Raw genomic sequence first — 24,104 nt, 5'->3', positions numbered from 1 at the left:
TATAATCTACTTTCTCCCCAAACCAATCAATGAAAGAGAAAATCTCATTAATTTTGAAAAATGATAATGTGAAAACTGTTTTGGTAAAAATCATTTACACCCCCTCATCTATCACTCTTTATAACTTACACCCTCTTATCTTTAAAATCGATCAGACACACCACCATCAATCTTTATCACTTAACACCCTTCCGTTTATATTTTGGACGGAAAGTGGCAAGTTCCATCCGAATTAATTTTTTTAGATCATTTTTACCCTCTATTTTGGGGAAAAATTTCCTTCTATAGATCATTTCCCTCCTAATGCTTTCGATCATTTTTACCCTCCATTCAAGGCTAGTAGTTATAAGAAGTAGGATTCTATAAACTTTAGGAGGGAAATGATCAAAAGGAGGGAATTTTCCATCCAAAATGGAGGGTAAAAATGACCCAAAAATTTAATTGGGATGGAACATACCAATTTCCATCCAAAATATAAACGGAATGGTGTTAAAGTGATAAGATTGCTAGATGAGGAGGTGTATCTGATTAATTTTAAAGATGAGGGGGTGTAAGTGATAAAAGAGTGGGTGTAAATCATTTTGTGTAGCGATAATGCCACAACTGTTTTTGTTTAAATGCCAAAATTTTAATGCATAAAAGTTTTGTACATGTACCCACTACAGTTTTGACATACACAAAAACAGTTCTGGCATTATCAACACCCGTAATTTTGCTTTCGTTTCTTTTACACAAGTAACAAACAAGTTAAGGGCTAGTATGGCAAAAAAATAAGCCATTTAGCTTATTTATTTAAAAAAATTGCATTTATTAGTATTGCGTCAAATTTTGTGAAATATTGATTCGTCTTGTCTAAAGAATAGAAAAAGTATAAAATTGAAAATCATAATTTTTTGAATAAAAAAATAAATCAAACAAACAAACTGTTTTATTGATTTATTTTTATGTTTATTCAAAAAAAATTTGAGATTGATCGTACATATTGTTTTTGTTACAGTATTTTCTAATTTCTTACATTGAGACAAATCAATAATTAAAAACACTTGATGCAAAATAAAAAATTCAGAAAGAAATTAAACATGGTCAAAAGATAAAAGGAAAATGATTTAAACACTCCTTTTTTTTATTAATGCTGTTTGTTGGGTGAATTTACTAAACTACCCGTCAATGCTCTGTGCAATAATAAATCTTTACAAAATGCATGGATTGTTTTGTAATTTCATACACTAAAAGACAAAAAGAAGAAGAGGAGTTTATTCCAAATCCTCACCAGACTCCCCCGTCAAATCCATACTTCGATTAAAATGCATCTCCAAATCATGGCTTTTCCCACCCCAAATTCCCTTCATCCAAACCCACCTCCATCTCCAATCCCCCAAACTACTTCTCAAAACGGACGGATCCTCTGTCTCCTTCGCTTCCATCGATTCCGAAAACCCGAATCCCTACTGGAAAGTGCTGCATTGTCCAGGCGAGGACCCTAGTGCCTAGTTCCAGCCCCTGTGCTCTTGCGACGGTCTAATCCTCGTGCACGTCCATGACGGCATCGACGTCGACGGAGCCAGATCGGGTGAGTCCTTCATTCTTTGGAACCCAGCGAACGGATCGCACAGGAGGACGTCATGCCCTTATGAGCTTCCCATTACCTCACTTTACGGACTCTGTTACGATTCCGCTGCTGATGATTATAGGGTTTTTATTGTTTCGCATGATAAAGTAACCTCGGTGGCGGTTTACAGTTTGAGAAACAATTCCTGGGACATTTTTGTTGACAATCGTTATGGTCTTTATGTGTCGGTTTATCGGGCCGTTGTGAATGGAGCAGTTCACTGGGTGATGTTTTCGATGGAGTCGGGGTTGTGGGTCATCGTTTATTTTGATTTGGTGGAGGGTCAGTTCAAGGAGGTGCCACCGCCAAGCTCTTGGAAAGAAGATGATGTGATGAATTTGGTGGTGTTGGGGGGATTCCTTCGCGTGTATTGTGAAATTCGTGAAAAGCAGATTGAGGTCTATGCAATGAAAGAGTATGGGAAGAAAGAATCATGGGCTAGATTGTTTGTAATTCCTAGTCCGTCAGAAAGTAAGTGTTCTTGGGTTCATACGGTTCCTAGTTCTGCCTATGTGAAGCTGTTGTGTCTTACAAAGAAAGGTCAAGTTTTGATATCGATGGGGACAAGAGGAAGACGGTACAGTTTTACGGTATCTCGGGGGTTGGATGCCGATTCCATATGTGGAGAGTCTAGTTCCCCTGAATGAGGGGGTGTGAAGTTTTGGGGGCAAAACCATGCATGTCCGAAGTAAAGAAACATGAAGAGCAGGTAACTTGCATGTTTTACATTACATACACGTGTATATAGTATGCGGCAATGAACTGAAAACTCAGTTTGCTTTGGTTTTGGCGTCATTTCTTCCACTGGATATGGGTATTCTTGGAACATGAAACGATAAAAAGGCTTTCGTGGTTAAAATTTACGTAAGATTAATAGGTATACAAGTTCGGAAAATTTGTTTGACAAAAGGGGTTGGCTCCCCTTCCACTCTCAAACATGTTAGTTGTGTCCCACAAGTGCAAGACTAAGGTCGTCACCTGTAATCTACCGTTGCTGATTGCTGAAAACATGCCTGTTCTATAAATTTTCACAAGCATGCCAGGAGATGTTTGTGCCATTCCAGCACAAGGCATAACCACCAAAGCCCCTCACTGTCACATTCCTTTATTCAAAGTCAGACGGAAGGAGAATTGGAAAGCCAAAGACATGCAAGGAATAAGGCATTAATAAACAATTGGCAGAGCTACAAATTTTTACTAGCTCGTGGTTTTCCCTGTAAGAATATAAATGGTTCGATCTGTATAAGGAAGGGGTGTTCGGATTATCCGGGGTTTTCCTATGAATTTTCTTTAGGAACAATGGCGACTCATGTTTCGCCATTGCTAGGAATTGCAAGTTGTGGATTTGAGGAGGTGTCTGAGTTCGATTGATGTTCAAGCACTTGAACTTTAACCCAAGTCTAATATTGAAGATTGAATTCAATTCATGCTCATTAGTCGTTTCTGTCAAGTATTCATCTCCCAATTGATGGAGAGATGACCAATAAGTGTTAAATAATTACATCACTAAGTCCTCGTAAGAATTAAAAAGTTAATTTAAATCTCCCAATCTCATAATTAACATTCTACAGAGTTTTTTCTGTTCTTTCTGATTTTGCCGTAGTAATCGCTTTGAGCTTGCAATTTGAAAGGGCCCTGATGGGCCCTTTCAAATTCACGAATGGGGAGAGCCAAAACTTCAAAAAATATATTTGTAATCATATATATGCATGACTAATGATATAGTCATAGGCGATTAAAAATTGAAAATGAAGAATTATTTCAGTTGTAAACGTCAACTCCCTCTACATTGTTTAAACATAAATATTTTGATCATTGACATCAGAATCAATATAGAAGTAAGTCATGCATGATGCATCCATACTATATTGGGCAATCACTAGTTTTCCCCTAAGAAGCACAAACACGTCTACCAGCCTCACATATTCGTATTCAACAAGCCAGACATGGACACAACACGTGTTATACATGCCTAAATACTTGTCTATTGATTTTATTGTATTGTTTTAATGGGGGGCTTTGGGGACACTCTAGGACGCCTTTGGAGCACTCTTGGGACACATTAAAGATACACTAGGAGGTTAAAATGCAATTCTTAAAACTTGGCCCAAAGTTAAAATTTCCATGGATGTTGAGTTCGTGAATACTTATATTGTGACCATTGTTTTCTATCGTCATGATGTTAATAATATTTGTCTTTTTTATCTTAATTGATAGAAATGTTTGATCTCTTATATAGATTCACAAGATATCTCTATGATACAAGTATGTATTTTTACGTTCTAGCGTTCACAGCCTGGAAGAATCGAGGTGTCCACATGTTTGTGTCCTGTCCGTGTCTGTGTGCTGTATCGGGATGGCAATGGTTAGGTTTGGGTTTGGGTTTGGGTTTTGGTTTTGTTTTGATAAAACCAAAACCAAAAAACCAAACCCGAAATTTGTTACTGAAACCGTAACTATAACCAAAACAATCGGGGATCGGTTTCCGAACCCAATGGTTAACCTGTTTAATCACTGAATTAACCCGAAACCGACTGGAACTTGTAGTAACGTTTAATTTTAAACCATTGAATTCAAGCAGCCTAAAAGCATGAACTACTACCCCAAATGGCTCACAATCAAACATGAACAAACAATAACCAAATTTAATGACACACCATAGTCCATGGAAAAGCAAATCCAACTTAGTTCACAACACAATCAACATAAAATAATTCAGGGAAATAGTTTACCAACGTAATATTAATGCACCATAGACTTCAAATCCATAGAGTCAAGACAAGAAGAGATAAAATAGTTTAGGGTGGTAACTTGAGGGGCATATTCGCAAAATCCTAGTTGAAATATAGTGTTGTGAATGCTGTAATGGAGTGTTTGTGTGTGCGTGCGCTCGCGTGCGTGTGGGTACTTTTGTAAATATATTGTGGTTCGGTTTCCGTTACGGATACGGTTACAGTTCGGATTTTGGTTCAGTTATCATATAAAACCAAAACCAAAACCAAACCAACCAACATTTTCAAGTCAAAGACCGCAACCGATCCTGCAGTTAAAAAATTGGATAAAAACTGTCCTATTCGGTTCTGTTAGGTTCGGGGGAGATTTCCATCCCAATTTAGGTTCTCCACCAGAGAATACTTTATAGATATCAAACATGAACGTGAGTATCTCTAATCATCTGCTTTGTTGGGGAGAGAGAGAGAACTCAAAGTCTCTAGAAAATGCAAAATGAAGAACAAGACAATCCTACACATGAACTTGGTGGTTAGCTACGATAAGTCAACTGATTCAATAGTATCCAGTCAAGAAACAATGTGTTCATAAAAATGTTCAGACTGCGTAGATGTAGGAAAGAACGTACAATCTCTGTAAATATCAAGCACATAAGGGTATGAATTTGACGTGTGAAAAGGGATGGTGCAGGAGTTGCTTTCACATAATAGTGACAAGGCATGTTGAAAACATAGGTAGAAACCTCTTTTATGTACCTAACCTATACTTTTAAATGGTTTCTTCTGAGATAAGTCTGGTCAAACAGTGACCAATATAGAACAGTGGTCTAAACTCTAAAATGGATGAGCCAAGAACAGTGCTTCACTATGAGGGAAGGTATCCATAACAAGAGACCTATCAATCTTGCTTTTGTTATCCCCCATGTCACCCCTCTTGTTAGACCAAGTGAACCAAAACCTTCTACAAGGCATGTCTTCCATTTCAAATTTTGCCCACATTATGAGGCAGCATTCTGATCAAAGCCCTCCAACCTGTCCCCAATCATGATCACATTGAAATTCCGTTACTGAATCCAGGTGTATATAAACCAATAACAAACTTCATAAACCTCATACACCCCATGAAGCCCTTCTCTCAGTAATCTGATCTCAGGCATATAGAATAGAGACATATAACAGTTTTTGATTAGGTAAACTAACTACGCTTGCTAGGATCATTTGAGGGAAATGGAGCATGATAGAAATGTTCAGCTATTTGGGGTAACAACCCTGGCCTCCTCCATCCCTCTCTCAATGTTATTCTAATAACCAACCAATCCACAGGAAAACAAGCAGCTAGAGTTCTCACCATATTTTTCCTTCTTAGCTTTTAGACAGTATTGTTTTAAGGCATATTGTAGATTGGACATGAGATGAATTCAAAGAAATTGAACAAACATAAGAGTATATTCTGTTTGATCACTCTGTGGCCCGGTTATCTAACGATTGTGACAGGAAAAACTAATATTGATTAGCTGCAAATTTATTTTCCTCTAAATAGTTAAAAATTGATCATTAATGTTTTGTTTTTTTTTTGGTTTTGACATATTTGTATGTTTAGTAGCTTTTTTTTTTTTTTTTTTGATAAGTAAGTAATTATATTACCACAAAGGCATTAGTAGCTTCTCAACATGGATAAAAAACTATTCTTGTATATTTCTTCAATTAATTGTTGTACTGGTATGATTATGGAGGTCAAGTTTGGACACATATAACTGCAGGTTGATTGTTGAAGCTCCCTGCTTAATCTTTTTACCGACTCATATTGAGTTGCATGATTGCTTTGCCTGTAGGTTATACAGTATCTTCTAGGTACTGGCATGATTCGCACGATAAGGCAGTTTGAGAGACATAGTTATATGGTCGCATATCGATTCTCTTTTGTGAGACAACAGACTTGGCTACAACCTAGTTTTCTTATTGTAGTTGTATGATGACATGTGTGATACTTTTGTGTATTGAAGTTAGTTTTGGAGGATATGTAATGCCAATGACTGTATGAGGAGCATCTATATGCCTTGTATTCCTGAAGTTTTATATGTAAGTAATGTTGTGATTTCTGGTTTACAATAATCAAATTAGTGGATATATTTCTTCCTTTTTCTTCTAGTCTGCCAAATTGTGCCCTGTGAGCTTGACAGATTCTTGTGTTAGGTAATCTTATCAAGTAAGAAGCAGCATGCATTTGAGAACACCAAAATTGGACAAACATTTTGGGACATTCGAAGTCAAAAAGTAAACAAAAAATTGGGACGGAGAGAGTATCCTTTAGGGCTTTGATAATATTCAGTAGATAAGATGAAGGATCTAAATTGGCATGCGGTTGCCGTTCAAAAAAAAATTGGCATGTGGTTTTATCTGATCTTTTGATTAATTATGGATGATATAAACATGAAGTCCTAGAATGCAAACAGACTAATCATTAAGGGAAGTCACTTAAATGTTACTGAACAATTTTTTCTTTTCAATCGAGTGAAAAAGAAAATAGAGATTATTACTTTTCAGAGATTATTTTTAATCCGGGCCGTCCAATGTCGAAACAGACGGTTGAAATCACTCAACTTCGTAAAAAACCGTTTTGTAGCGGTTCCGCAAACAAGTATATCTCGTCTAGTCTACCTACCTTGTCTTATGTCCCAATTGTTCTCTACTTTTGTCTGCTAGTGTTTTGAACAAGCTTCTATAACCATGGCTCCTTTGTCATTTAACTTTGATCCCTTTGTCACGTGTAATGCCCGCACACACCCATGCAACACCTCAATTCCACCTTAATGTCTATAACCCTATTACTTAACTCAAAATACCCACAAACCTTCCAATTATATTAATTCCCTTTATTAACTGTTAACCAGAAGAAAAATGAAGTACACGGGTCTCAAAGGGTGAACGGAGGGCCCTGTAGAATATTCTCTCAATATTCTTTAAATGAGGAAAAGTTATTGGATAGTCTTGTTGAGGAACTAGAGAAAATTAGAAGGAAAAAAAAATGGGATGAGAGAAATGGTAATGCTTAATACTATAATTTACTTTCTCTCCAAACCAACCATGAAAGAGAAAATCTTAGTATGGAGTACATTATTTTGAAAAATGATAATGTCAAAACTGTTTTTGTTTGTGTCAAAACTTTAGTGCATAAAAATCTTGTACCTTACACATGATACAATGATTTTATGCACTACAGTTTTGACACAAATAAAAATAGTTTTGGCATTAACAACCCCTTTTTTTTTTCTTTTCTTTTTCCACAAGTAACAAACAAGTTTAGGACTGATTTGGCAAAAAATAGCCAATTGGCTTATTTATTTGTCTTTATTCATTTTTATTTTTTTTTTGCGTTTGTTAGTATTACGTTAAATTTTGTAAAAATTTGATTTGTCTCGTCGAAAAGATTAGAGAAAGTAGAAAATTATAATCGAAAATCATAGTTTTTTAATAAAAAATAAATCAAACAAATTGTCTTTTATCTTATTCTTATCTTTATCAAAAAAATTGAGATTAATCGTACGTATTTAAATAAAAAAAGAACTCGATAGTATAACTACTCCAAGCTAGAAGAGGAGAGAGAGAGAGAAATCAATGGAAGGGACTGAGGCTCCGTTCCAGAACACTCTTTAAAAAATAAATACTTATTTCACATTTTCAAATTCAAAAATAATATAAATAAAAAAAAAATTCAATTTTTTTTTCACCGTATAAAAAATCTCTATGAGATCTATCAAATAAGATCATATTGATAGAAAAATTATTTACATAAACACATAATTTTTAAGCTTGAAATTATTTTCTTACAAAATAAGTATTTATTTCCGTTCCAAGCTAGAGACAAGAAGAAGAACAAGACCCGAGCGCAGCAGCACCATATCCCCGACGAACTAGTTTTCCTCATCCTCACCGGACTCCCCCCCAAATCCGTACTCCGATTCAAATGCATCTGCAAATCATGGCTATCCATGATTTCCCACCCCAAATTCATCCAAACCCACCTTGGCCACCTCCATCTCCAATCTCCCAAACTACTTCTCCAAACGGACGGATCCCATATCTCCATCGATTCCGAAAACCCGAATCCCTATTGGAAAGTTCTGCATTGTCCGTGTGAGAACCCTAGTGCCTATTTCCAGCCCCTGTGCTCCTGCGACGGTGTAATCCTGGGGCATGTTCATGGCATCGGCATCAACTTCGACGGAACTAGATCGGGTAATGAGTCCTTTATTCTTTGGAACCCATCGAACAGATCGCACAGGAGGATATCATGCCCTTATGAGCTTCCTTTTACCTCGCTTCACGGACTCTGTTACGATTCCACTGCTGATGATTATAGGGTTTTTATTGTTTCGTACGAGAAAGTAACCTCGGTGGCGGTTTACAGTTTGAGAAACAATACCTGGGATATTTTTGTCGACAATCGTTATCGTCTTTATGTGTCGGAACATCGGGCCGCGGTTGTGAATGGAGCTGTTCACTGGGTGATGTTTTCGGACGAGTCGGGCTTGTGGGTCGTCGTTTATTTTGATTTGGTGGAGGGTCAGTTCAAGGAGGTGCCACCGCCAAGCTCTTGGAAAGAAGGTGATGAGATGAATTTGGTGGTGTTGGGGGGATTCCTTTGTGTGTATTGTAATGTTGGTAAAAAGCAGATTTAGGTCTATGCAATGAAAGAGTATGGGAAGAAAGAATCATGGGCTAGATTGTTTGTAATTCCTAGTGCGTCAGAAAGAAGGTTTCCTTGGCTTCCTAGTTCTACCTATGTGAAGCCGTTGTGTCTTACAAAGAACGGTCAAGTTTTGATATCGATAGGGACAAGTGGGTTAGGCATTTACAATCCAAAAGACTGTACGTTTTCACCGTATGGCTCTATCTGGGACGGGTGTTGGACGCCGATTCCATATGTGGAGACTCTAGTTGCAGTCAATGAGGGGGTGTGAAGTTTGGGGGCAAAACCATGCATGTCCAAAGTAAAGAAACATGAAGAGCAGAGCAGGTAACTCACACACACGCACACATATATTTTCGTGGTTGATGACAATTGGAATTTTTCAGGGTTAATGCTTAATATATTGCTTTCCATCATTGACTAATAGTTCTTGCCTTCTTGGGACAACTATACTAAAGTACACAATTGCCGACTTAGTCGGATGTAATCATGTAAATCGAACGTAATTTTAATTTGGTCTGAAGTTGTCATATTACAATTCGATTTGCAAAGAAGTCGTAATGTGTGTCAGCTTATGGAGAGCTCAACATCTTTTTTGTCCAAAAATAGGAAACAGTAGACCTGCTTCCTAAAACATTTGCTGGAAACCTAGTATAAAAGAATCATTGCCACAGCTCAATACCTTCGCGTGAACCTCAAATACCACCACTACACTTCCCGTGAGAATCAAATATTAGTTCGCTACAAAGATATCGCACTACAGTTGTGCCATAATTACTAATCCACACATGTTTTACATACGTACACGTGTATATAGTATGCTGCAATACTACTAAAGTATTAGCTTACAATGAACTGAAAACTCGGTTTGCTTTGGTTTTGGCATCATTTCTTCCTCTGGATTTGGGTATTCTTGGAACATGAACCGATAAAAAGGCTTTCGTGGTTAAAATTTACCTAAGAGGCTAAGATTAATAAGTATACAAGTTCGTAAAATTTATTCGACAAAAGGGGTCGGCTCCCCTTTCACTCTCAAACACGCAAGCGCTGCAAAGTCAAGGTCCCTGCATGGAAAATTGAACATGTCAGTTGTCTCCCACCAGCGCACGACTAAGGTCGTCACCTGTAGTCAATCGTTGCTGGTCTTACCCAGCAATTCGAATTGCTGAAAACATGCCTGTTGTATAAATTTCGCAAGCATGCCAGGAGATGTTTGTGCCATTCCAGCACAAGGCATAACCACCAAACTGACCAAAGCCCCTCACGTTCACCTTCCTTTATTCAGAGTCAGACGGAAGGAGTCAAGGAGAATTAGAAAGCCAAAGACATGCAAGCAATTCACAAATGGAGCGTCATGAAAGTAATAAGGCATGCATAAACAATTGGCAGAGCTACAAGTTTTTAGTATTTTTTTTTTTTTTTGATAAGTAAATAATTATATTAAAGAAGGCATTAAGGCCTCGTTTGATAAAAGTATTAAATGGGTGGGATTCGTAAGGAGATTGGATTATGATTGGGATTGGTAATGACTAATGAGAAGGGATTGATAATGAGTATGTTTGTTTGGAATGAGATTAGATGATGAGATTATTAATATCATGTTTGTTTCACATGGGATAGGATTGGATTAATAGTAAACATTTCCATTTTTACCCTTATGCAAAACTGAAGGATAACATATGATTAAAAAAATTAATTATGACTCTTTAGGATAAAATGATCAAATAAAATAAAATCTTCGCACCGGTTCAAACGGATAAAAAATTAGATCACTTAATTTTTTAACCATATTTTTTAAACATATAAACAATCTAAAAAAATTAAGTGCTCCAATTTTTAATCCGTTTGAACCGGTGCAAAGATTTTATTTTTTGATCATTTTATTCTAAAGGGTCATAATTAATTTTTAACTCTAGAACCCTCATATATGAGCCCTAAGATAGTCATAGAACCAAACAAAGAATAATTAGTTGAGAAAGTCATGGGTACTTTCGTCATTGTATTGGAGGGACTCCGGACTGGATTGATAATACCATGTCCCAGGAGGTATTTGTAATCCACCTTAATCCCAGGACTCACAGTCCCATGGGTAAGTTAGTCCGGCCATTGAGAGTGAAAGCAAACAAAGAATTAGCAATCCAATGCCATTAATAGTCCAATACCATGGCTGGAGCCAATTATCAAACAGGGCCTAAGGGAATGCCACCCGTATACAAAAAAAGGCCACTAGGACAAAAAAAAAAAGGCCCTATACACCACCATGTGAGTTAAACAACTCAAACCAATCTAAAAAAAGGGCATAAGTTTTTAGTATCTCATGGTTTTCCTTGTAAGAATATAAATGGTTCGATCTATATACAGAATGGGTGTTCGGATTATACGGGATTTTGCTGTGAATTTTCTTTAGGAACAATGGTGACTCCTGTTTCGCCATTGCTAGGAATTGCAAGTTGTGGATTTGAGGAGGTGTCTTGAGTTCAATTGATGTTCAAGCACTTGAACTTTAACCTATGTCTAATATTGAAGATTGAATTCAGCTCATGCTTGTTAGTCATTTCTGTCAAGTATTTATCTTCCAATCGATGGAGAGAGGACCAATAAGTGTGAGATAATTACATCACAAAGTCCTCATAAGAATGAAAAAGTTAATTTAAATCTCCCAATTTCATAATTAACATTATACAGAGTTTTTTTTTCTTTCTGATTTTGCTATAATCTTATGCTTTGAGCTTGCAATTTGCAATTCAAGGGTCAACAGTATGCAGAGTCAAAAGAGGGTCAAACTCACATACATGGGGGCCCTGATGGGCCCTTTCAAATTCACGAATGGATAGAGCCAAAACTTCGGAAAATATATTTGTAATCATTTACCAGCATATTCATGACTAATAATATAGTCATAGGCGAACAAAAATTGAAAATGAAGAATTATTTCAATTCTAAATATCAACTCCCTCAACAGTGTTTAAACATAAATATTTTGCTCATTGACATCAGATTCAATATACAAGTAAGTCATGCATGCATCCATACTATATTGGCCAATCACTACTTTCCCCCTAAGAAGCACAGAGTCACAGACATGTCTACCGGCCTCACGTATTCATGTTCAACACGTTGGCCACGTACACAACACGTGTTGTACATGCCTAAATATTCGTCTTCTAATTTTATTGCATTATTTTAATAGTTTAGGGAAGTAACTTGAGGGGCATGTGAAAGTATTATGCATCGTGATCTCATCGTATCTTGTATTTTAGGCATAGAATCGTATCGTGATAATATCGTAATCATATCTCTTTGCAATCTTCTATTTTAGGTATAGATTTCTAGGCTTTTATCTATTTAAGTTTGTGTTAGCATTATAACCATCTACTCTCAATATTTAGTAATATAGATCAGTTCTCTCTCCCATATGTTATGTGTTAAGTTATGAGTGTATATGTAATTAGCGTGTAATTGAACCCTTGTGTAATTAGATTAGGAGTTAAGGGTCTCAGTGTAATTATTCTCTTAGTCTAGTATAACTCTAACGTAATGAGAAAATAACCCTAGTTTTTGGGTTCCTAATTATTCCATCTCTCGTTTTACATGGTATCAGAGCAGTCGATACTTTAGGCGGTCTATGACTGATTTTTCAATTGGCGCCTCGCATCTCCATTGATCCCTAGCGACCCTCGTCTGTTCTTTAGCGTTGTATTTGAAGACCCATTTCCGACATATCTCTTTTCCTTCGTCAGTCCAGTCAATCGATGTAGGAGACCTTTTTTCTTGAACCTTCTGACCTGTTTCCAGTCTCTGGTATCACCGATCAGCACGGCCCGGCACTTGTCCATACTCGCCGGTCACCGACGACCACCGACGCGTACTTTCTGACCTCCGGCGACCTTGTTTTAGTCACTTTCTGTACTGGGTCAGATCCGGTGACTTTGTTTCAGTCATTTTTCTACACTAGGTCAGATTCTTTCAGGTATTTTGGCTACTGTTTTGTGTTTTTAGAACGATTTGGGATCTGCTCAGGTAGTATCAAGAATAGATTGGAGTTATTTGAGCTTTTGTTAGGGTTTATTCCACTTTCTGATATTCAACATCTCGTTAGCCTCTATTTAGTGCTCAGATTGACTGTGTTAGGGTGTATTTGGAGCTTTTGTTCTGCTGTTGAAATGTCGGATGATAAACAAAACGCTTCCGCTCGTACAAATGATGAATTGAGTCATATAGGGACTCTAGATAATTTTTCTCTGGATATTTGCCATATTAAGTTGGATGGTACCAACTATCTGATTTGGTCTTGCACTTTTACTTTGGCTATTGAGGCCAAAGGGATGTCAGAATTTATTGAGGGTTCTGTTACTCCACCTATTGAGGCTATTGCACTGAAGAAATTTAAATCTCAGAAATCGTTAGTTATGACCTGGTTTTTTAATTCTATGAGGGCTGATATTCGTCATACTTTTCTGCTTCTTGATACTCCACATAAGATTTGGACTACTGCAGCCCAAACCTATTCTCAGCAGGGTAATGATGCACAGTGTTTTGAGTTGAGGAAGAGGCTTCGTACATGGGAACAAAATCATCGTTTTGTTGCTGTGTATTTTGCTGACTTGAATGGAGCGTGGCAGGAATTTGATTATTATCAAGGATTTCAGGTTGTTTGTGCTGTTGATGCTGCTGCTTGGTTAAAGCGGTTGGAGAAGGAACGTGTTTATGATTTTTTGGCTGGACTTGATATAGAATATGATACGATTCGAGTGCAGGTGTTGGGTCGTATTCCGTTTCCGTCGTTGGGAGAGGCCTATGCTATTGTTCAGCAGAAGGAGAGTAGGAGGGGTGCTATGTTGGACACTCCTACTCCTGAGCGTTCTGCCTTGGTTGCCATTCCTCAGGGTGGGCTTGTTCCACAGAGTGGTAAATCACAGTCTGGTGCTAGCAGTGGGCCTATTGATCGAGAGTCACTCCGGTGTGATCATTGTCACAACACCGGTCATACCAGGGATTTTTGTTGGAAGCTACATGGCCGTCCCTCTCGTGGGCGAAGGGGTGGACGCGGTGGTCGAGGTCGTGGTCCTATGCGTTCTCAGGCCTAGGCCCATGTTTCGGAGTCTACATGGGTTGCTCGCTTGCCTGATTCTGGATTCAGTACTGGGGTTCAGGCATCCTCTGATCATGTTAGTAGTTTTTCTCTGGGGGAAATGCAAGCTCTCCGACGCCTAATGGCTCAGGCTGATTCTCCATCTACTATAGCTCCTACTTCTACAGCAAGTCCCACTTCATCCTATTTTGCTCACACAGGTATTCCGGCTAGTGCATTTACTGCTTCTTCTGCTATTCCTTGGATTATAGATTCCGGTGCTTCAGATCATATGACAGGTTGTTCATCTGTATTTGATTATTACTCTACTTGTTCCGGTAAGGATAAGGTCAGGATAGCAGATGGATCATTCTCTGCTATTTCAGGGAAAGGATCCGTTCGCTATTCTCCCTCTATTTCCCTCTCTTCAGTTCTACATATTCCAAACTTTGCCATTAACCTTCTGTCCGTTAGTAGTCTGACTCGTTCTGCAAATTGTTCAGCGACATTTTTTCCTACTCATTGTGTTTTTCAGGAACTGGACACGGGCAAAGTGATTGGCAGTGGTAAAGTACAGGATGGCCTCTATTTTTTGGAGTCTGCACCTCGTTCACCTATGTCATGTGGTCTTGCTCTGCAATCAGATACAAGTTCAACTCTCTCTATGTTACATCAGTGGCACCGTAGATTGGGTCATTCCTCTTTTGGAATTTTAGAGAAACTTTTTCCTACCTTAATTAAGCATTGTTCTAGGAGTCAGTTTTTTTGTGAGGCTTGTGAGCTTGGAAAACATAGACGTTCATTTTATGCACCTATTAATAAACGGAGTGCCTCTCCTTTTATGGTTATTCATTCTGATGTTTGGGGTCCTTCCCTGTTACATCTCTTAAAGGTTTTCGGTGGTTTGTCACTTTTATTGACTGTTATTCTCGTGTTACTTGGGTGTATTTACTTAAATCAAAGAATGAAGTCTTTTCTTGTTTTAAATCTTTTCATGCAATGGTGCGCACCCAATTTGATGCGAAAATAAAAATTCTCCGTAGTGACAATGGCACTGAGTATATCGATAGGACTTTTAGGGCCTTTCTAGATGAAAATGACATTCTTTTTCAGACGACTTGTGTTGACACTCCACAACAAAATGGAGTTGCTGAACGCAAAAATCGTCATCTTGCTGAGGTTGCTTGTTCTCTTTTATTCACCATGAATGTTCCCAAATACTTATGGGATGAAACGATTTTGACTGCAACTTACCTTATAAACCGTATGCCATCCAGTGTTCTTCACTTCAAAACTCCCATTGAGTGTCTTCCTGGTAGTTTTCGTGTCATGACTCTTCCTCCGAGAGTTTTTGGTTGTGTATGTTTTGTTCATGCTCCTCACCCCTCTGGTGGCAAGTTAGGTCCTAAAGCCCGTAAATGTGTTTTCATTGGGTACTCTCCTACCCAGAAGGGCTATAAGTGTTATGATCTTCACTCTAGGAAATTTTTTGTTTCCATGGATGTCACTTTTTGGGAAACCGAGCATTTTTACTCTCCTTCCACTCCATCTCTTCAGGGGGAGCATAGGCAGGAAGAGATGAGGGAGGTTTATAGTCATGGTCAGGGGGAGGAATTATTTTTTAATCATGGTGGGGGAGAGAAGGAAAAATCTGAAGAGGAATCAGTATCTGCCGAAAGAGCAACACATGACATTGGTGGTGATATCGAGAACAGATCACAACGGTGGCAAAGGCCTGACTTGCAGGTCTATACTAGAACTAGACGAAAAAATGGAAAGCTCTCCTGTGTGATGCCACCTTGTCAATCACAATTGCCTGCTCCAATTCTGGATTCCTCAGCCGATTCATCTGGTAATGAATCTTCTCCCATTGAACCTCCTTTTATTGATTCTGATAATCTTCTTGTTGCTCTTCGTAAAGGTGTCAGGTCATGCACCCTACATCCTATCTCCCAGTTTGTTTCTTATGACCGTTTATCTCTTTCGTACCATGCCTTTGTTTCGTCTCTTTCTTCTATATCTATTCCACATAATTGGCAGGATGCACTGGTGATACCTAAGTGGAAAGGAGCTACGATAAAGGAGATGACAGCTTTAAAAAAGAATGGCACTTGGGAGCTAGTATCATTTCCAAAAAGGAAGAAATCAGTGGGATGCAAGTGGGTTTTCACTATTAAGCAGGATGCTGATGGTACCGTTGAGAGGTACAAGGCGAGACTTGTTGCCAAGGGTTTTACTCAAACCTATGGTATTTATTACGAGGAGACGTTTGCTCCGGTAGCAAAGATGAACTCTGTACGAGCTCTACTATCTTGTGCTGCAAATTTGAATTGGCCCTTACAACAGTTTGATGTGAAGAACGCATTCCTTCATGGTGAATTAGAGGAGGAGGTGTATATGGATATACCTCCAGATTTTTCTTCCTCTGAGACTGAAGGAAAGGTTTGTAGGTTGAAGAAGGCTCTTTATGGGTTGAAGCAGTCACCTAGATCTTGGTTTGGCAGATTTTCGAAGGCTATGTTAAGGTTTTGATATAAACAGAGCCATGCAGATCATACTATGTTCATCAAGGGGGCTGCAGGTAAGATTGCTGTCCTTATTGTCTATGTTGATGATATAATAATGACAGGCAAGATGTGGACAAGATTCTTAATCTTAAGTCTAATCTGGCTCAAGAGTTTGAGATTAAGGATTTGGGATCATTGAGATACTTTCTAGGGATGGAGGTGGCGAGGTCTGATAGAGGTATTTTTATCTCCCAACGGAAGTATACACTTGATCTTTTGGAAGAGACAGGTATGTTGGGTTGCAGACCTGCGAATTCTCCTATTGAGGCGAATCATCATCTTAGTGGATCTGTGGGGGAGCACACTGATAAGGAGAGGTATCAACGACCGGTGGGTCGATTGATATACTTAGCTCACACTCGATCGGATGTTACTTATGCAGTTGGTGTTGTTAGTCAGTTTATGCATGATCCTCATACTCCACACATGGATGCAGTTTATCATATCTTGAGGTATCTCAAGTCAGCTCCAAGGAAAGGAATTCTGTTCTCTAATCATGGTCACCTGCGGTTGGAGGTTTTCACTGATGCTGACTGGGCTGGATCTGTTGATGATAGACGCTCTACTTCGGGCTACTGTACTTTCCTTGGAGTGAATTTGGTTACTTGGCGAAGTAAGAAGCAATCAGTGGTTGCCAGATCAAGCACAGAAGCAGAGTATAGAGCTATGGCTCATGGTGTTTGTGAGCTCTTGTGGCTCCAAACTTTGTTACGTGATTTAGGAATTTCTGTTTGTGGTCGTATGAAACTCTACTGTGACAATAAAGCTGCCATCAACATTGCTCATAATCCTATTCAGCATGACAGAACAAAGCACATAGAGATTGATAGGCACTTCATCAAGGAGAAGCTGAGTGATGGGTTGATATGCATGCCTTTTGTGAAATCGGAGGATCAATTAGCTGACATATTCTCAAAAGGGCTTGGTAGCAAGAGTTTCCACTCTGCTGTTTTCAAGTTGGGCTTGACTGATATCTTCGCACCAACTTGAGGGGGAGTGTTAAGTTATGAGTGTATATGTAATTAGCGTGTAATTGAACCCTTGTGTAATTAGATTAGGAGTTAAGGGTCTCAGTGTAATTATTCTCTTAGTCTAGTATAACTCTAACGTAATGAGAAAATAACCCAAGCAGATGATTAGAGATACTCACAAATCACAATCATGTTGGATATCTATAAAGTATTTTCTGGTGGAGAACCTAAATAGGGATGGCAATCTCCCCCGAACCTAAGGGAACCAATTAGGACAGTTTTTATCCGATTTTTTAACAGCAGGATTGGTTTCGGTCTTTAATTTGATAGTGTCGGTTGGTTCGGTTTTGGTTTTTTATGATAACTGCACCAAAATCCGAACTGTAACTGTATCCGTAACAGAAACTGAACCATATGTTTAAAAAGTACCCTAATACACACACACATTCCATTACAGCATTCACAATGCTATATTTCAACAAGGATTTTGTGAATATTGTGACATAATGTAAAACGAGAGATGGAATAATTAGGAATGAGGGAGAGAGAGAGAACTCAAAGTCTCTAGAAAATGAAAAATGAAGAACACGTCATAGTCCTACACAGGAACTTGGTGGTTAGCTACGATAAGTTAACTGATTTCAATAGTATCCAGTCAAGAAATGATGCATTCATAAAATGTTCAGACTGCGTAGATGTAGGAAAGCACGTACAATCTCCGTAAATATCAACCACACAAGGGTATGAATTTGACTTGTGAATAGGGATGGTGCATTATGCAACTGACGGGGGAGTTGCTTTTACATAATGGTGACAAGGCATGTCGAAAACATAGGTAGAAACCTCTTTTATATACCTGCCCTATACTTTTAAATGGTTTCTTCTGAGATAGGTCTGGTCAAACAGTGACCAATATAGAACAGTGGTCTAAACTCTAAAATGCATGAGCCAAGAACAGTGCTTCACGATCAGGGAAGGTATCCATCCGGGTGCGTTAACAAGAGACCTATCAATCTTGCTTTTGTTATCCCCTATGTCACCCTTCTTATTGGACCAAGTGAACCAAAACCTTTTAGAAGGCATGTCTTCCATTTCAAATTTTGCCCACATTATGAGGTAGTATTCTGCCCTCCAACCTGTCCCTAATCCTGATCACATTGAAATTCCGTGACTGAATCCAGGTGTATAAACCAATAACAAACTTCATAAACCTCATACGCCCCATGAAGCCCTTTCTCTCAGTAATCTGATCTTAGGCATATAGAATAGACATAGAACAGTTTTTGATTAGGTAAATTAACTACCCTTGCTAGGATCATTTGAGGGAAAGGGAGCATGATAGAAATGTTCAGCTGTTTGGGGTAATAACCCTGGCCACCTCCATCCCTCGCTCAATTTATTCTAATAACCAACCAGTCCACAGGAAAACAAGCAGGTAGAGTTCTCGCCATATTTTTCCTTCTAAGCTTTTAGACTATATTGTTTAAGGCATATTGTAGATTGGATGAATTCAATTAGCGGTGAGCAAAAAATCTGTCAAACCGCGAATCCAGTCCAAACCAATCCAATCCGAAAGGTTTGGTTCGGTTTTTTAGTAGTATGGTTTGGTCATGGTTTAAAAAAATTAGAAACCGCGTTATATAGTTTGGTTTGTGGATTCACATTTACGGTTATGGTTCTAAACCGATCCGAACCGTATAATACACATATATATAATACACACACACACACATATATATAAATATATATTTATAGTCAGATTAATTTAATTATGATTCACCCAATAAATATGGGAGCTTTAGTCAAGTATTTTCTTAATTTATTGATCCTATTAAATCCACTGTAATATTTAATTTTCCTTCCCCGCTAAGATAATGAAATGAACCTTGTTGTGGAGTGATCGTCACAAGTTGGTTTCTACCATGCTGCTAATACTACCTTTTGTTGTCTCATTTCAATTCAATAGTTTGAGGAGTTATCTTTGGCATTTTATTTGGTTAAACTATCTTACGATGTTTAGTAGTTGGCATTCTTACTTGGTTCATTTTAGTGACTTACCAGGATTTCATGTTCTTAGTTTAAGACTTGAGCCAATTATTAGTATTCTACTCTTAATTAGTTGGTTGATATTAGTGTGTTTTAGTAATTTGAATGGAATTGGTTTGAATTTAGGTTTTTTTTTTTTAATTTATCTTCGTAATTTTAAGTACTTTAAATATTTTTTGAAGACGATAGCTTAGTTCAATACAAACCATGGTTTAAAACCGAACCGTATTTTAATGGTTTGGATTGGTTTGGTTTTATGTCTTTTGTGGGGCTGGTTTGGTTTTCTAAATTTATAATCCATAAGTATTGGTTTGGTTCTTAGTTTACTATTAAACCGAACCAATACGGACTGTGCTCACCCCTAAATTCAATGAAATTGAACAAACATAAGAGTATATTCTGTTTTATCACTCTGTGGCCAGGTTATCTAAAGATTGTGACAGGAAAAACTAATATTGATTAGCTGCAAATTTATTTTCCTCTAAATACTTAAAAATTGATTATTTCTGATTTTATTTTTTGGTTTTGGCATATTAATATGTGCAGTAGGTTTTTTTTTTGAATAAGTAAACAATTATATTACCAAAAAGGCATTAGTAGCTTCTCAACACGGATAAAAAACAATTTTTGTATATTTCTTGATTTTCTTCAATTAATTGTTGTATTGATATGATTGTGGAAGTCGGACATATATAACTGCAGGTTGATTGGTATAGCTTCCTGCTCAATCTTTTTACCGACTGATATTGAGTTGCATGATTGCTTTGCCTGAAGGTTATATCTTCTAGGTACTGGCATGATTCACACGATAAGGCAGTTTGAGAGACATAGTTATATGGTCGCATATCAATTCTCTTTTATGAGACGACAGACTTTGCTACCACCTAGTTTTCTTATTCTATGACATGTATGATACTTTTGTGTATTGAAGTTAGTTTTGGAGGGTATGTAATGCCAATGACTGTATAAGGAGCATCTAGATCATATTGGAGCTTGGTCACATATCAGTGCTCAGCACTCAGTTGTATTTTAACAGAGACGTAGATTTTCATGAAGCCTAATATTCATGAAGTTTTATATTTAAGTAATGTTGTGATTTCTTACAAGAATGAAATTAGTGGATGCATTTCTTCCTTTTTCTTCTAGTCTGCGAATTGTGCCCTGTGAGCTTGACAGATTCTTGTGCTAGGTAATTTTATCAAGTAATAAGCAGCATGCATTCGGGAACATTGTAGTGATTCTACAATGTCCATCCTAGCCTTATTTACAAGAACTAGTGTTGGCTGCGGGGTGCAACCCACGTCAATTTGGTTTGAATTTTGTCCCTCCCAGAGGCCAGAGTGTTTTCTTTTCTTGGCTGAATCTTCAAAGATGGGTTATGATTTCAGTGATGCATTTATTGATTATATATAGGCTGGTGATAATGCCACAACTCTATCCTTCAGTGCCACGACAAATGAGCTAGACTGGCCATTATGCCCTCGGTAGAGAAAATAAGGCAAACCAATTGTCTTGTTGCTTTTCCTCCTTTTTTGTGTGTGTGTGTTGCTTTTCCTTCATCTTTTCTAAATGGTCGTCTACTTAACAGAGCAAACCCAAACATGCTATTGTACACAACCCCCACCCCCCCCCCCCCCCCCCCCTCTGTGTAGTTGCATCAGTCACCATTGCCGGTCCACGGCCCCTTCCATTCTCCATCGATTATTTGTAACCATATAGAATTCGTTCCGAGCCCAAAGTCTGACACATGCATATAGATAATAGAGAGAGAAACAACTTATTTCAGTTAATTGAGAGTCTTAAGACACAATGGGAAACAACTGATTTTGGAGAGAGACCCAGTTTTTCCATTTCTCTCTCTTTTGGCTGCCGGCATCTCGTAGATCGTCCCCGTTTGATGTGTTAAATGATATAGGTTCTAGATCTGGGTAGAAATTGAGTGTTGGATAGGTTTGAATGGAATTGGTGGAATGAAAATTGGAGAAATTATTGGAATGACAGAGTACAAGAGTAGAAAGAGGAGGAGAAGATAAATGGAGGGAGAAGTGAATTTGTTACAGAGAACGGGAAAGAGAGAGTCAGAGGAGATGAAGACCAGGGCAAAATTGTAAGATTACCTTCAGGAGTCATGGCACTAACGAAAACCCTCGTGGCATAATCACTGTCCTTATATATATTCTGAACATGATTTGCAGTAGAGCTGTTTTTTTTTTTTGCAGTGCGCTCATGCTTGGAAGGTTTGGTGTTCAATTCTGTGACGTGGGGAGTAGGTGGGTGTGTCCTTGACAGTGGAGCTTTGACAGCCGTATGATCGTCAACCAAGGTATACAAGTCTAAAGAGGATCATTAAGCATGCTGTATTTTTCGCTACTTCATGGCCAATTTGGCTTAGAAATTTAGCTTTGTTTGAGGGTGTGGATATTTGCTAGGTAACGTGATTAATCTTCTAGACATTAGAGTAGCTTTTTGGGTTATGGCTAAGCACAAGATTTGGCATCTGTGACAAGATGAGCCTGTTCATATTAAGGCCCCATAGGGAAATAATTACTTATTTTTTGAATTAAAAGTGATGTATTGTGAGAGAATAACCTGTTTCGTAAAACAAGAAATAAGAACTTAAAAAATAAGAAGCTTAGTGGAACGGGGCCTAATTACTTTAGCTTTCTCTTCTAAAATTCATGGAGCAGCTGTTTTGAATCTGGGTATGGCTGCTTATCTATGTAAAACTAAGTCAGTTAGTGGAGTCTTTCAGCCAAAAAATTATTTGGTCTTATCAGGCCTTCCCTACTGGCTTTCAAATACTTTACTTGACATTTGATTTCACGTAAGCAAATTTATACACACGAATTGAAAACAAACATTGAGAAAGATTTTGAAACCTAAAAAATACTATGTAGAGACTGGTCGGATTACGAATCTTGGGCACATCTGAATTGCTCGTATTCAGGCGAAGCCCATTTTTCCCCTGCATACCCAAGTGAAGCTCCTCCATGGGCTGCTGCTCAGCTCATGACACAAGCAAAACAACGGCAAAGCCCAAATCTGCCTAGCGGAGCCCAATTCGTATCTCACACTCTTTCATCTCAAATGACTAATCAACGTAATTCAAAGCACCCAATGTGCACAACAACGAGCAACGAGCGCAAGACAGAGTCGCTCTGAACTCCAATATCCACTGCAAGATGAGAACCTGATGTGCAGCTAAAGCATGAACCTCTAATCTTTAGAAAACATTTGGTATTATATTTTGTTCACCCACAGGAGCTCATTTTGCATACTACATGACGGGACAAGGCAAAGGCTAGCCGAGTTCCAATGAGGTGAATTCAACCACTAATCAGAACACCACCTTTGGCATTTGTCGTTTTTGGTAAATTTAACCATGGACTCTACTCGCGGCTGTGTATATAAGGGCTTTCAAGCTTGCTTCAAGGCCGCATACAGGTAACTCCACGGTTATATCACTGGATCAACATGGCTAGACCTATTACATCTCATTATGGGGTCAGAAGTTAGGGGATCGACGAGTAGATTATTCACGCACATATATGCCGTTGATTTCAAACATCCGTAGCAATTACATATGATTAGATTTTTCGGAAGATAATGGATGATCAGGTTTTTTTGTTATTAGTTGCACTCCCACCAAACCTCAAAATCTGAATGGCTCGAATCATGTAAGTGAACCTGGAGTGAGCCCCTATCAAACAACAGCTCGTTGTTCTTTACTTTGAGGCACAACACCAACCCAGAAACTTGTGATTGTTTCTTTATGGCCAGGCAATTGGAACTGCATTTTTTTTGGGATTTTGGCACCAATTTGATGAAAAATCTTTGGGTTCGGATTATCACCGGTTCAAGTTAGCTCGACGGAATGACAGTCCAAATCTGGACTATACATCGGGATAATCAATGCTTAGGATTTGGTCATAGACTCTTACCAGTAAGTAGGGGCGGAGGGAGCATGGGCCTAGGAGGGTCACGTGCCCCCTGTAATTTTATCACCTACTATTTTTTTATTTTTTTTACACCTATTCAAAAGATTTTGGAAGAATTGAAATTTTTGGGTACTGGGTTTATTGTTTATTGTGTTATCATGGGTTTCCAACTAAATTAATGGATCCCTTCAAGAATTAAATGCTCGTTTCACAGAGAAAAGGACGCGGGGGCTCTGCTGCCCAGGGGTGGGCAGCAGCCCCTGCCCACACTCACACACACTCACACACGGCACCGTTTCGTTAAAGAAAAAAAAAAAAACTCTTCCGCTTGCAATCCTAAGGAGCAGAAACGTGATTATGAGAGCCTTAGAGTTAAAATTTAATTATGTCTCTTTAGAATAATATGATCAGAATAATAAGATCTTCACGTCAATTCAAATGGATTGAAAATTGGAGCACTTAATTTTTTAATCATATTTTTTA

The 24,104-nt window shown here is 38.2% G+C and overlaps 2 protein-coding genes across 2 annotated transcripts; both read left to right on the top strand.

Annotated features, from left to right (window-relative positions):
- Positions 1-446: 446 nt before the first annotated feature.
- LOC131309399 (F-box/kelch-repeat protein At3g06240-like) lies at positions 447-20,820 on the top strand. Its single transcript, XM_058336043.1, has 3 exons — positions 447-518; positions 1,498-2,318; positions 20,458-20,820. The coding sequence occupies exons 1-2, from the start codon at positions 447-449 to the stop codon at positions 2,254-2,256; spliced, it is 831 nt and encodes a 276-aa protein (XP_058192026.1). The 3' UTR covers positions 2,257-2,318; positions 20,458-20,820.
- On the top strand, positions 12,457-14,946 carry LOC131310526 (uncharacterized). Its single transcript, XM_058337585.1, has 2 exons — positions 12,457-14,320; positions 14,635-14,946. Exon 1 carries the CDS (start codon positions 13,192-13,194, stop codon positions 14,113-14,115), a length of 924 nt encoding a protein of 307 aa, XP_058193568.1. The 5' UTR covers positions 12,457-13,191; the 3' UTR covers positions 14,116-14,320; positions 14,635-14,946.
- Positions 20,821-24,104: the final 3,284 nt, after the last annotated feature.

The sequence above is a fragment of the Rhododendron vialii genome, chromosome 12a (genome assembly GCF_030253575.1).
Source record: "Rhododendron vialii isolate Sample 1 chromosome 12a, ASM3025357v1".
NCBI lineage: Eukaryota > Viridiplantae > Streptophyta > Magnoliopsida > Ericales > Ericaceae > Rhododendron > Rhododendron vialii.
This window is presented reverse-complemented; position numbering and strand designations above follow the sequence as displayed.

Bases quoted from the DNA above. Each gene is read 5' to 3' on its own strand.
- LOC131309399 (XM_058336043.1), top strand. From the start codon at position 447: ATGGAACATACCAATTTCCATCCAAAATATAAACGGAATGGTGTTAAA. The intron at 519-1,497 runs GTGTATCTGATT...GCCTAGTTCCAG, and splicing joins TAAGATTGCTAGATGAGGAG to CCCCTGTGCTCTTGCGACGG.
- LOC131310526 (XM_058337585.1), top strand. From the start codon at position 13,192: ATGTCGGATGATAAACAAAACGCTTCCGCTCGTACAAATGATGAATTG.